The 13729-nt window shown below is 43.4% G+C and overlaps 1 protein-coding gene across 1 annotated transcript; it reads left to right on the top strand.

Annotated features, from left to right (window-relative positions):
• Positions 1–145: 145 nt before the first annotated feature.
• On the top strand, positions 146–13235 carry hook1 (hook microtubule-tethering protein 1). Its single transcript, XM_029707392.1, has 22 exons — positions 146–397; positions 2259–2344; positions 2958–3030; positions 3337–3387; positions 3647–3779; positions 3998–4065; positions 4312–4374; positions 4735–4818; positions 7607–7770; positions 7873–8013; positions 8338–8539; positions 8754–8864; positions 9025–9112; positions 9408–9480; positions 9551–9691; positions 9799–9886; positions 10012–10043; positions 10306–10388; positions 10485–10585; positions 10719–10820; positions 10970–11038; positions 11155–13235. The coding sequence occupies exons 1-22, from the start codon at positions 353–355 to the stop codon at positions 11311–11313; spliced, it is 2157 nt and encodes a 718-aa protein (XP_029563252.1). The 5' UTR covers positions 146–352; the 3' UTR covers positions 11314–13235.
• Positions 13236–13729: the final 494 nt, after the last annotated feature.

Here is a 13729-nt window from a genome sequence, read left to right as displayed (position 1 = left end):
CTCCACACAGACCTGTCAGTCAGTCAGATAGTCAACCTGATTGGTCTGTCTGTTCCAGTCAGAAGACACCATTGGTGTTTCATTCCTCGTTCTTGCGTTCTTATGCTCTTTATCGCGTCAATCCCCATCCGTCTCAACCGCGCAACGGAAAACGTCAAAGCGCGAGGCAGTTATTCACGTATGAATTTACGGTGCTTTTCCAGCGCAGTGAGCAGGAAACATATCCATATTACGCAGTTAACGCTAGAGATGCAACCCCCCGCAGGTGAGGTCAAATGCAGAGGGAAGGGGAACGGTGTTGTTGTTGATGGCAGGTGCATCGGACATATCTGGCCAAACCTAACGGGGAGAAATGGAGACGGACAAAGCGGTGTTGTGTGAGAGCCTTATTATTTGGGTAAGTGCTGTCTGCGATGTCCATTGCGAGAGCGCTTTAAAGCGTCTGATTGCATGAATTATTCTACTGTGTTTATCGATGACGGTATAATTTACCTGTGGCAGGTAAATTAGAGTCAGGACTAAAGCAATCAGGAAATGGCCACGATTGGAAATCCACCTGTTCTCTCCTATTTATAATAATTTAGGCCTACAGTAGCCTAATGTTCACGTATTGACAAACCATTGTCGTCAGCTAGGCTGTAAGAATAGCCTGTATAGAGTATATTCGCAGATTAGCCGATTAAAATCAATGATTTATGATGGTGTTGAGCGGCGACTAGTGTGGGCGGACTGGAGCTCCGACGTTTTTATATAAAAAAATAGGCTACTGATTTCAGTACCCAAAGAAGGGCCGGTAATTACACACTACATTGTTCTGTTTAATTGCGGGCTATTCGTTGGGTCCTGAAATCATTAGTTGTGTTGTTTTAATAAAAAAAACTGAACTCAAGGTTTGAGCTCCAGGTCTCTCACACTAGTCGTAGATAAACTCCATCATAAATCGTGGAGTTGAGTTAAATCGGCTATGCGCTGGGTGGGTATTTTATCTGAATCTACAATGCACAAAATGAGCGTTACCTTGTTTCCAGTTTTGTCTTTAGTTCTTCGACACACAACGAAAGACAACAATATCCCTGAATTCAGTTGATTCTCATCCGATTTAGGAACTAATCTCATTAACTGCTAGATATTTGTGGAATGTTGCTCCTTCGATTATAGGCCACTGGCAAATCAGTAATAATGTAACTTTCATTTGCGTTGATCCTAAACGCCAAATGTGAATTGTCGCACCTGTAGGCTACAGTTTCATTGTGCAACCTTATTCCTTACATGGCTTGCAATAATTTAGTAACATTTGAGATAATGTAAATTTGACTTGAAGTCAGTTAGGCTATTAGGTGAGATTAGATGGTGTGCCAAGTGTTACAGCATGTTTCTCTCCTGTAGTGGAGCTTTCCCTCCTCCAGTGTCAATAGGGGACAGAATAGGACTAGGGCTGCATCCCAATAAACTGAAGTGGCTTCCTCTCGTTTTGGGCTATCCTCTCCTTTATCTGCAGCTACCTGAGAGATCTGGCCAAATGGAAGCTCCTTTCTGTTGGGCATTCACCCACCATTGTTTTCAAATCTTCTGTGACTGAAATTGAGTGTGAGTGTAAATGAAAGAGAGGGGACAACAAAGACACTTAAGATGCATGATTTTCCTGAACGCTGCAAGGGTTTAACCAGTACAGGACACACAATGTCAGTGAATGAATAACCACGTTGACTTAGTTTACACAGGCAGCCCAGTTCTGAACTTTTTCCGCTACTCAGAATCAGAATGGGCTTCCTGTGTAAATGCAGCCGTTGAGTGATGGGGAGCACTACAGTTTACAGGAGGTAAAAAGTACTTGGTGTGGCAGGTTTGTAGTGAGTGCTCACCAGACACCATGGAGACACCGTCCTGTAGGATGACATATTCACAAGTCCACCATAACAGAGTAGGGCCTAGACTAGAGTAGTGAAGCATGTCTCTCTGTCACCATACTCATGCACACACACACACCTCTCTTTCTGACCTCATATGGCAACCCAACGTCTTAACCATTAAAGCAAGAGGAAATTGGGCTTATGTGTTAGGTAGGGCTACTCCGTTACATGTGCCCATGAAATGTTGTTTTTGATGGTTCATGACAGGGTTTGCTGTATGATCAATGCAAGTGGAGATGGATTTCAGTGCCTCCAACTGCCGCCTCTGTCTCATTTATGTCCCAGTGTCTCCCCCCGTCTGTACTCTAATCTATGTCATATTCTTTGTTTGAATCCATCCCGTCTCAGCTCCAGACCTTTAACACTGGGTCACCGTGTACAGCTGTAGCGGAGCTGACCACTGGCGTTGCCATGTCTCAGGCCTTGCATCAGATGTGAGTAACGCATACGCGCACACTGAATGAATCTAAACGTCTTCCCAGTGCCATGTGTTTTCTCTGACAGATGTTACACACACATTAATACGCGCCCCTCCGGTGACTCTTGAGATGTGCTCTGACCAACTACTGTCTGTCATATGCGCGCTGGGAAAATGGATCATGCTGCTGGCAGCATAGAGTAAAAATAGACATGTTTAGAACTGATAATTGATCGCATGGTGAAAGAATGAATGCAATTCATTGATTATTGAATGTTATTAACACAGCTTTGTAGAACCAAAACATACACAGCCTCTGCTGAACGAACTCGAGAACGACTCATTTGGGGTGCTGCAGTTTGAACGATATTTTGCTTAGCACCCTCACGGCAGTCAAGCAATGCATTCTGCTAAGAGTCGTTCACAACCCAGTCCGATTGTGGCCACAACTCGTATGAAATGTACCAAGAAATGATCGTATTTGTATGCCTAGTAATCAACAATTGTACATTGTTTAAAGCACGATTTTACAAGTTTGTCACAAATGACACCTCCAATAAGCCCCTTATGGTGAACGAGTGGCTTGTAGAATCCAATGCTTATGCATGCATGTGTGTTGTGCTTTGCAGAGATCCCGCGTGGTTCAGTAAAAGTTGGCTCGGTCGCATTAAAGAAGATGTTGGGGATAACTGGAGACTCAAAGTACTGAACTCCATACTGATCTCTTTCTGCCCTTCCATTTTCTCTCCTTCTCCCTCTTCCTCTATGACTTCCATTCCTAATTCCCTTGCTATCCTCCCTCGCTACGTCCCTTCCTCCATTCATTCCTTCTTTCCCTCCCTTACTGACCTAAAAACCAGAGTGACTGCTCTCTGCTGGCCCTGTTAGCATTTTAGCCAGCCATTAGCCTTTCAGTGCTATCATCCTCACACCAGAAAAGACTCACTCAGAAATTCTTTGAGGTGTACACTTTATCTAGAGTGAAGACTTTGCAACTTCTTTCTCCAGATGAACAACCTGAAGAAGATCCTTCAGATGATGGTGGATTACTACAATGAGGTAGGTAGAAACATGTCGAGTTATGTCTAGTTATAACTGTTCTATTCTGTCTATGGCACTAGGTCGTAGCCCAGCAGTTCTTAAGACTTCCCCAGTTTGGTAATGAAGGGTTATTACCATGGCAGCCTCACAATAGATGTTCTATTCTCTGTCACTTGGTCCTGAGCAAGAAGATCTGACTTCCTCCTGCCAGACCTGGTCCAGGTTATAACCCTTTATGTCTGGTTAAAGCTGTTATATTCTCTGTCTATGTCACTAGGCCCTGAGCCAGCAGATCCAGGAGTTTCCATTGCCAGACCTGGTGAAGGTGGCAGAACACTCAGACCCTGTAGAACTTGGACGACTGCTGCAGCTCATACTGGGCTGTGCTGTCAAATGTGAACGCAAACAAGGTAGCGCCAACACACACACATGGTGCAGTCCCAGAGGCTGAACTAGAACGATTCAACAACACTATATTGTTGTCTTGCCAAGACAATGACAAAGGAGTCGGTTAAATCTGAAACAGACTGGCACCCAAAACAGAAACTGTGTGTGTAATTCCCCCCACCTCTCTTTTTCTCCATATTCCCTCCATCATCTCTCTCTTTCTCGCTCTCTCCCCCTCCAGAGTACATCCAGGTCATCATGACTCTGGAGGAGTCCGTACAGCATGTGGTGATGACAGCCATTCAGGAGGTGAGGCTTGGCCTGACCAGGGCCATTATCTCAGATTGATTTTAAATAGTGTGGCATGTACGGTAGGATCTTAGAATTGCCTATGTGTTAAAAATACAGTTACCAATACTGTGATTTTGTTAAAGTACATCCATGACTTCTCTTTGGCTTTATAAAGTAATGTTAGACCACCTGTTGTGCGTGTGTGTGAATGAGTAGAACTGAAGTTGTCTCTAACCAAACCTGTACCATGTCTCTCTTTGTCAGCTGATGAGTAAAGAGAACATGGCCCAGTTTGGAGCAGAGCCACCGGGCGATGTAGAATCACAGGTGAGAAGAGGAGATCCTCTGTTAGGCCTCTAATAATCTATGTATATATTGTTGTTGCTGACTGTGCATGTCCCTCTATAGTTGACACTGGACAACCTGGGACAAGAGGTGAGAGGAGATGCACTGTGTTATAGGGATCTAATAGCATGCTGTTGTCTGTATTATAGTTGTTGTTGATTGCGTGTCTCTCCATAGTTGACCGCTTGTCTTAGACTTGTTAGTACTGTGATAGTGCTTGTCTCTCCCCAGGCCTGCTGAAGTAGGCTGGCTGTAGAGAAGCTAGCTATTGCTAAGTGTGTGTGTGTGTGTGTGTGTGTGTGTGTGTGTGTGTGTGTGTGTGTGTGTGTGTGTGTGTGTCAGTTGAAGAAGGCTCTTGAGGACCTGGCGGATCTGATGTCAGAGAAGGAGGAACTAGCCCAGCGCTGTCATGAGCTCGACGTACAGGTACACACACATACTGGCTGTACCTGCGCCAATACTCCAGTATTTTTTTTTTATCCTATAGCTTGTTCTCCGTCTTCTTTTAAATAGTGATCCAAAATGTTTTCAGCACTTATTTCTCTGGCTTGTCTCTGCAGCAGACATATAGTGAGCAATATGTTTGGAACATGAAATCGCACTATCGAGTCTCAATACATATAGAATTGTGAGAATCACAATACGTATTGACACCTAAGTATCGTGATAATATTGTATCGTGAGGTCCCTGGCAGTTCCCAGCCCTAGTATAAACTGGGTCTGTTTTATGTGCTATGATGCCAGGGGCCATTGTCTGTGGCTGGTGTAGCAGAAGGGCTGTGGTTTTACAGACTGGGCCACTGCTTTCCCCTGCCTGCTCTCTCTGCCGTGTCCTGCTCTGCCTGGCTGGGGAAAACACAGGACAGGACAGAACCCTGCTGCTGGTTACTGATTTGGTCAAGTTTATAATAGTCAAGTTCATGTAAAGGTACTGATGCTGTTGAATGGGTCTATCGTCTCGTGTCTACAGATTGAGTTGTTACAGTAGATCACCATTTTCTCTCTTCACGGACACACAAAGGTAAGTCCACATGGCTGCATGGCTGCTCGTCGTCGAGGCTGACTAAACACATCTAACGGTTGGTTGCCGAGGCTGACTAAAACATCTCTACCCTCTTTTGCTCTCTGTCACTAACACGTATCTCCAGGTGTGACAGTAAGAATACACGGCATCCCGGCAAAACAAATAGTAGGGGTACGCCGTACCAGTAAAACATGAGCCTATCACAATAATGAAAACCAAATGTCAAATCTATAGGCTATTACACCATTATCAATCATTACCACATGTCAGAGGCATGATGAATTAGGGAATGGACTTGAAAACGGGTGGAATAGCCTACGCTCCAAAATGCGATGTGGTTCTACGAGAACGCAGACATTTTGCAGAAAGAGGTTAGTGGCCGACACGCGGACAGTGGACGCATAAATTCTGGCCTAATGACAATCGCCAAATGTCATTATGCTTTTTGGTGTTTTGTGTAAAAGATGTTTCTTGCCATTCACCACTGTTTGAAGGCTGGAAATGTGTTAGGAGTAGATGAACGTGCACGGGTAGCCAAGTAAAGGAGGCCTTTTCAAGTGATTGTTTGACAATTGAATGAAAGCGTCATGACTGGATGTGTTAATGCAACAATAAAAGGTAATACATTTTAAAAGTTATATGACAAATCTTCGACTAGGCCCACAGAGATTCTATTGAATTAATAGGGATTCTATATGTAATTATATGAATAGGTGGCAAATATAAAGGTCAAGTCAACATAAAAAATTGGAGGCCCCTTACACTTCAGTGTAGTGATGCCAAGCTTCTAGCAAAATGTATTATGCTTAGAATTTAAAAGGTATTGTCAGATATTATTAATCCTAATCAGACAGTTTTTTTTTTTTACATGGGAAATAGTATAAGACAAGTATTGGAAACAATAGAACACTGAAAAATCTAGGAACCAGACCTGGTCTTCTTAGCTGATTTGGAAAAGGCCTTTGAAGTATGACTAGAATTTATATATAAATGTATGGACTACTTAAATTTTGGAGAATCTCTTATACAATGGGTTAAAGATATGTATACTGTAGCAACCCCAGGTGCAAAATAGTAAATAATTGCTACTTCTCAGAAAGTATTAAACTGTCAAGAGGAGTAAAACAAGGTTGTCCACTATCTGCATATCTATTAATTATGGCCATAGAAATGTTAGCTATTAAAACTAGATCCAACACTAATATCAAGGGGCTCGAAATCCAGGGCTTAAAAACAAAGGTGTCATTGTACGCTAACGACTCATGTTTTCTTTTAAATCTGCAATATAGATCCCTACACAACCTCAGGATCTAGATCATTTCTCTAAACTCTCTGGATTACAACCAAACTATGATTACATATTGGATCACAAAAAAATACAACTTTTATATTACCATGTAGTTTACCAATAAAATGGTCTGACTGTGAAGTGGACATAGTCGGTATTCATATCGCAAAATAAATTATGTCAATACAATACATTTTAATAGAAAGTTAGCAAAAATAGATACGATCTTGCTACAATGGAAAGGTGAATACTTGTCTATTTGTGGAAAAATCACCTTGATTAATTATTTAGTCATCGTTTACCTATTTACTGATGGCCCTGCCTACACCGGACAACTTGTTTTTTTAATTATGAGCAAAAATGTTTCCACTTTATTTGGAACGGCAGGCCAGCCAATTTAAACGGGCCTATTTACAGTGCATTCGTAAAGTATTCAGACCCCTTGACTTTTTCCACATTTTGTTACGTTACAGCATTATTCTAAAATGGATAAAATTGTTTTTTCCCGTCATCAATCTACACACAATACCCCATAATGACAAAACCCAAAGTTTTTTTGTTGAAATTTTTGCAAATATATTACAAATAAACTGATATCATATTTACATAAGTATTCAGACCCTTTACTCGTGTGTGTACACTATTCCCAGTTATTGTCTCTGGCATAAACCATGACTAATGAACATAGGGGAGAGAGTGTGTGTGTGTGTGTGTGAGGGAGGTAAACTAACCAGCCGTTCAACCTATTAACTTTCTCCTCATTCTGCATGCATATGTGAACATTTGTGTGGTACCACCGTATTGGATGTACTGTAAAACATGGTGGATTTGATAGTTATGTTGGCGCTACTAATTTTGGGATTGAGACAGTCCACCTCTGATCCTGGTTTGACCCTGGTCAGGTGACGGTCCTTCAGGAGGAGCGGAACAGCCTATTAGCTGAGAACGATGTGCTGACGGACCGAGCCAATCAGCTGGACGCATTTGATGACCCAAGCACGCCCTCCGGACGGAAACACAGCCAGCTACAGATACAGCTAGAGACACTACAGGAGGAGAACTTCAGGTGTGTGTGTCAGTGAAAACACATTGCACTGGGACAACGCTTAGAGTAATTCAGCACAGCGCTTACAGATATCTCTCTCTCTCTCTCTCTCTGTGTGTGTAGGTTAGAGGCAGCTAAGGATGACTACCGGATCCACTGTGAGGAGTTGGAGAAGCAACTGATCGAGGTTCAGCATCGTAACGACGAACTTACTAGCCTGGCCGAGGAGTCACGAGCACTTAAAGACGAACTCGACATCCTCAGGTGTGTGTGTGTTTGGTGGCATTCCAGGTCGTCTTTATTGCAGTTGTGCTGCATGGATGTGTAAAGACGACCTGGAATGACTCCATCTCTCTCTTAATCCTGTCTGTAGTCTGTGCTGTCTGCATTGGTTACAAGCTAATCAGAAGACCCTCGGAACAATTGAGTTGATTGAATACTGGTGTATAAGTGGGAGACAGGAAGTGGTTAGTTAGAAGCAAGGGTAGACCAGTGAGAATGTGTTTGTTTTGGTTCTTCGCTGTGCCTGTTTTATTCTTTTCTCTTTTTATAAATTGAATTAAATGAAATTCTCTGTTTTGTGTGTAGGAGCTGCTCAGACCGTGCTGTGAAGCTGGAGGCGTCAGTGGAGACATACAGGCGTAAACTGGAAGACCTGGGAGATCTGAGGAGACAAGTCAAACTGCTGGAGGAGAAGAACATGACCTACATGCACAACACTGTCAGTCTGGAGGAGGAGCTACGCAAGGCTAACACTGCCCGCGCACAGCTAGAGACATACAAGAGACAGGTGAGACATACTTGAGAATATACTGGAGACAGGATCATTCCTGAAGTTTTCCCCTCCCTTTTGCACTATAGATCTGACAGCGCTGGGTTGGGGAAAGCATGGCGGAACTCTGAAGCTTTGGCCCTCACCTACCAAGTCGTCTCTGAGGAGACATTTTGGAAGGACAAACAGCCAATCAGGGGGCTTACTAAAGCTATTTCCTGTTTCCTGCCAGGTCCAGGAGCTGCACCGGAAGTTGTCAGAGGAGTCTCGGCGGGCAGACAACCTGGCCTACGAGATGAAGAAGTTTGAGGAGAAATACGACGCTGTGATGAAGGAGAAAGAGGTACGGACTGGATCCCAACACTTTCTACTGCAACCTACCTGGTCCCTCTGATATGCAAACACAGTAGGGGAAGGAGCTAAGGAATGTTTTTGGACAAGGCAATAGTCTAATGCTATTGGCTTATCTCCTTCTCTCTGTTTCCTGATGTTGATGTCATCAGAAGATCATCATTGAGCGAGACTCTCTGAAGGAGACCAATGAAGAGCTACGCTGTAACCAGGCTCAACAAGACCAGCTCCGACAAGCAGGTAGCTCATTGGACCATCGCATTGACAATGTAGACTGGCTGTTTGGTGCTGTGTGATTGGAAAGTGAAGGTTTCTTTGATAAACGGTGTGGGTGCATTCGACATTGACTTTAAAGGGAAGTTGAGACTGACTGATCTACAAATCACATTGCTTCATAAATAACTATTAATGTTATTTGTAGGTCAGTCACAATTGACCCATGATACATCACAGTTTTGACGCTTTCCAACACGGTCTGTGTCTCTGAGGCTTACAGATACACATGGTTACTGATCTGATCTCTCGCTCATCACAGGGATGGCAGGGATGCCAGCTGGCAGTCCAAGCCATGATAACCTTGCTGCTGAAATCCTACCTATAGAGTACAGGTAATCATTTAATAATTGTGTTTGTGTGTGAGTCGCTGACTGCGCTAATTGTGTGTCCTTGTCCATACAGGGAGAAGTTTATTCGGCTCCAGCATGAGAATAAGATGTTGCGTGTGCAGCAGGAGGGATCAGAGAATGACAAGATCTCTGACCTACAGACACTGCTAGAGGAGGCACACCGAACACGCTCTGAACTGGACACTGAGAACAGGTGTGTAGGTGGCGCTAGCTGGCTCACCTTTTCACTTGTACTGTCTTGGATATTTTTTCTTCCTAGTTGACGTTATTCTACTTCCTGTGTGTGTGATGTACTTCCAGGTTAAACCGGGAGAGAGTCACTGAGCTGCAACAGCAGGTAGAGGATCTACAGAAAAGCCTACAGGGCCAGGGGGCCAAGACTGATGATGTGAGTTACACACTAGACAGTACATGCATAGACTTTACACATACTGCTATGTCAAACATTAACCCTGCATACTGTACAGTAGCAGCTCTAAGGTGTGTTCTCTTCCAACTGCTCTATATTTTCAGTCTCACCTGAAGAGGAAACTGGATGCTCATATGTGAGTATGGTGCATACCGCTTTATGAGACCTCCGTGTTACTCCTAAGAGATCGATGTATAATGTAAGGTGTTTTATTACCCACACGGTCCCGTGTGGCTCAGTTGGTAGAGCATGGTGTTTGCAACGCCAGGGTTGTGGGTTCGATTCCCACGGGGGACCAGTACAGAGAAAAAATGTATGAAATGTATGCATTCACTACTGTAAGTCGCTCTGGATAAGAGCGTCTGCTAAATGACTAAAATGTAAATGTAATTACCCAGGGTGCAACTGAACGAGGCGCAGGATGAGATCATGAAGAAGAAAGAACTGCTGGAGGACCTGCAGCCAGACAACACACAGACCTGTGAGTACAACTGTAACACAACCATAACATGACCACATCATTGGCAGTATAGTTTTCAGAGAGCCCCAGTGAGTGTTGCCTGTCTCTGTCCCTTAGCTCTGAGGATGGAGGAGCTAATGGCTGCTCTGAAGAAGAAGGATGATGATATGAGAGCCATGGAGGAGAGATACAAGATGTATCTGGAGAAAGCACGCAACGTGAGTTGTCATTCCTTCCGCTCTTATCCAACTAGCAGCTGGACAAAAAGTATGGAAAAAGATAATGTCTCTATTTGGTTCTGCTCCCACCCGTGATGTCTGATGAAGCGCTCGGTCTGTTTCGGTGCTGTAGGTGATCCGTGCGTTGGACCCCAAGCTGAACCCAGCCACAGCAGAGATCCAGGCTCTGAAGAACCAGCTGATGGACAGAGACAAGAGGATCCTCAGTCTGGAGGTAACACTGACCTTTAACCCCTGGCCTCTCTCCTTAACCCTCAGCCAGGAGGCACTCATTCACAGGGGGATCCATAGTACTTATCTCAGTTTACTCTCGACCTCTGGTATTGATAGTCTCTTTCACTTTCTCTGTCTCTCTCTCTGTAGAGGGAGTGTGAGCAGGCAAAGCTGAGAGAGTATGAGGAGAAGTTGATTGTAACAGCATGGTACAACAAGGTTAGAACATGAAATCTGAATAGACGCACATTGTATTTTAGACCTCATATTTCCTTTGAAAATAAATGACAGGAATGTACAGTTTACAAATGTTATCTCTCTTCCACTCCCTCCAGAGTCTGAGCTTCCAGAAGCTGGCAATCGAGGCCCGTCTGGGGGGTCGCTCCACCTCTATGGTGCCCCCCGGTCAGTCCTTCCTGTCCCAGCAGCGCCAGGTCACCAACACCACCCGCAGGACCCTCTCTGTCAGCGTGCCTGCCACCACTGCTAACTAAACCTGGGATGGGTGACTACTGAGGTGGGCCACTGTGTATACAGGCTTAAAGTTAAACCATCATTAGTTTAATAAGGTGTGTTCGTGCTGGGCCGGAACAGAAGCCTGCTGACACGGCGGCCCACTAGGACCGGGGTCTCCCACATCTGAAGTAAACAAACAAATGGCTCCTCTCTCACTCCCTTCCACAAGTGCACACTCAAGTGACCTTAAGCACACTAGCTCTCAGCCCCTGGGGAGGGGACAAGCATGCACTGACTGATGTGAACATGAGCACTTGGTCTAGTCAGGTTCCCTCTTCCTCACTGATACACTGTACAGTAATATACCGCACAGTAGCACTTAACAGCACTGTTGCTTATAATCACCTGGAATGAGTTTGGTCTGAGTTGACAACCCTATCCACATTATTAGCTTTAGCCTAGCACAGAACACTGACTGAGCCCTTCAATATACCTGTGTTAGTCTAGATAGCATCAAGCTCTGACTGGAATGCCTATTGAACGAACCTTGATTCTTAATCTCGACCTCCTGACACGCTGTATATTATGTCAGGGATATGTCATTTATTCCGTCTATGAATGCGCAAAAAAATACAATTGGAGCTTGTAAGACATGTGGTCTTAAATGGCTTATTTGAATGCTATTACCAACTGAATATAAGTGATATTCTAAAATGTTTTCATACTTTACAAAATGATGAATCAACAACACTATGCAGTTAAAGGATGTAACAAACACCCTATCAACCATTGGACTACAGAGAGAGTTTGACCTCTGATCTTCCTCCTCTGAGTTGTCACAATCACTGGGGATGAATGGAGCACAGATAACTGAGAAATAGCTGTATTTGGTGCTGGCCACCAAACGTCCATTACTAGTTTCTTACACAAAAGTAGGAAGTCTATACTGCAGACCTGTGTCAATATCCTATGATGTCATACTGACATATATCGCTGGTGCGGCAGCCGCGAATCAATTAATCAAATCAGAAATCCAGGACTATTTATGTTATTTATTTTCTATGTGTTAACTGTGATCTGTACTAGAATTTACTGCATGCTCTAACGGAATAATGTTGGGCCTTTATATTCTCTGAATGTCTTGTCTAGATGAGTAGTAAGGTTTCAACAGTATAATCTATACAGCACTACTGTTATCAGGGTTCAAACACCAGCTTGGCATTTATGGGCCAGTTTCACAAACCCAGATTAAATTATAGTTAGGTTATGAAATATTGAAATGTGGATTAATTCAACCTTGTCCTGGATGTATTGCATCTGCAATTGTGGACACGGCTCCTAGATTTAAATATTCTTCCTCTCTGATGAAGCGAAAATGCTGTGACAACCTCTTTGAATGTCTTTAAATTTGTTTGGGCACATTTGGCCTTCCTCTGTACCCACAATGCATCTGGGGATTGAGTTTGATGCATCTTGGCTTGAGGTGCACTGGGATATCTGAATGAAACAAACATCTCTTTAAAATAGCTATCCACTGATGTTATGATCCCTACTGGGTTGGATTGCTAGCCTTATAGTGAGGCTTACTTTAGCTCAAGGCAAGCAATTAGCTACATGTTGGATTTGCTGTTTTGGGAAAATGTGAAATTCTTGTATGTCATGTGCTGCTGCTTACATTTTATACGCACACTTCAGCTAAAACGATTTGGCCTCTAGACTCTAGAGCAGCGTACAAAGTTGATTTCACAGCTCAGTTGTATTTTTTTTGCAGTGGATAGTACTTGTACATCTACTGATTCACATACAATGCCATGTATACAGAGATCAGAGCAGTACTAGGAAATGAGATCTGAACAACATTGTTTGGATAGTAGGCTACTTGTTGATTGTGTTTAGTGGGACAATAAGTGTGAAGGCCTTTTCATGTACTGTAAAGAATAAAGTCTTTTCAAAGTGTTGAGTTTGTTATGGGCTGAGAGTAGCTAGTCACATTCTTTGTGGAATTCATATTTCTATTTTTACTCCTCACTTTCTATTCAAAACCAAAAGAGTGACCCTCCATAACACATGTAGGCATTGCTCACATTTCTTAAAGCAAACCTTCTTGCCTAACTTCTAACTTGCCAGTTACGCTTTGTTACTACTACATTGACACTCAGATACAGTAGGCTATAGGTCTACATTTAAACTATATAGAAAATGTTAATGTAAAGGTTGTTTACATTCCTTACTCCTTTCACTATGTACAGTATGTTCATTAGAAATTGATGCTCTCTTTACCCACTGTGTAATCACATATTTGTCACGTGCCGACTACAACAGGTGTAGACCTGACCGTGAATTGTTTCTTACAAGCCCTTAACCCACAATGCAGTTCAGAAAAATAAAAGAGCAACAATAAAATGAGGCTATATACAGGGGGTACGGTACCGAGTCAATGTGTGGGGGTAATCT

This window comes from Salmo trutta, chromosome 22 (assembly GCF_901001165.1).
Source record: "Salmo trutta chromosome 22, fSalTru1.1, whole genome shotgun sequence".
Lineage (NCBI taxonomy): Eukaryota > Metazoa > Chordata > Actinopteri > Salmoniformes > Salmonidae > Salmo > Salmo trutta.
Note: the sequence above shows the minus strand (reverse complement) of the source record. Positions and strands in the feature narration are given on the sequence as shown.

Coding starts and splice junctions, on each gene's coding strand:
- hook1 (XM_029707392.1), top strand. CDS start 353: ATGGAGACGGACAAAGCGGTGTTGTGTGAGAGCCTTATTATTTGG. Junction 4,066..4,311: donor TGATGACAGCCATTCAGGAG/GTGAGGCTTGGC, acceptor TCTCTTTGTCAG/CTGATGAGTAAAGAGAACAT. Junction 7,771..7,872: donor CTACAGGAGGAGAACTTCAG/GTGTGTGTGTCA, acceptor CTGTGTGTGTAG/GTTAGAGGCAGCTAAGGATG.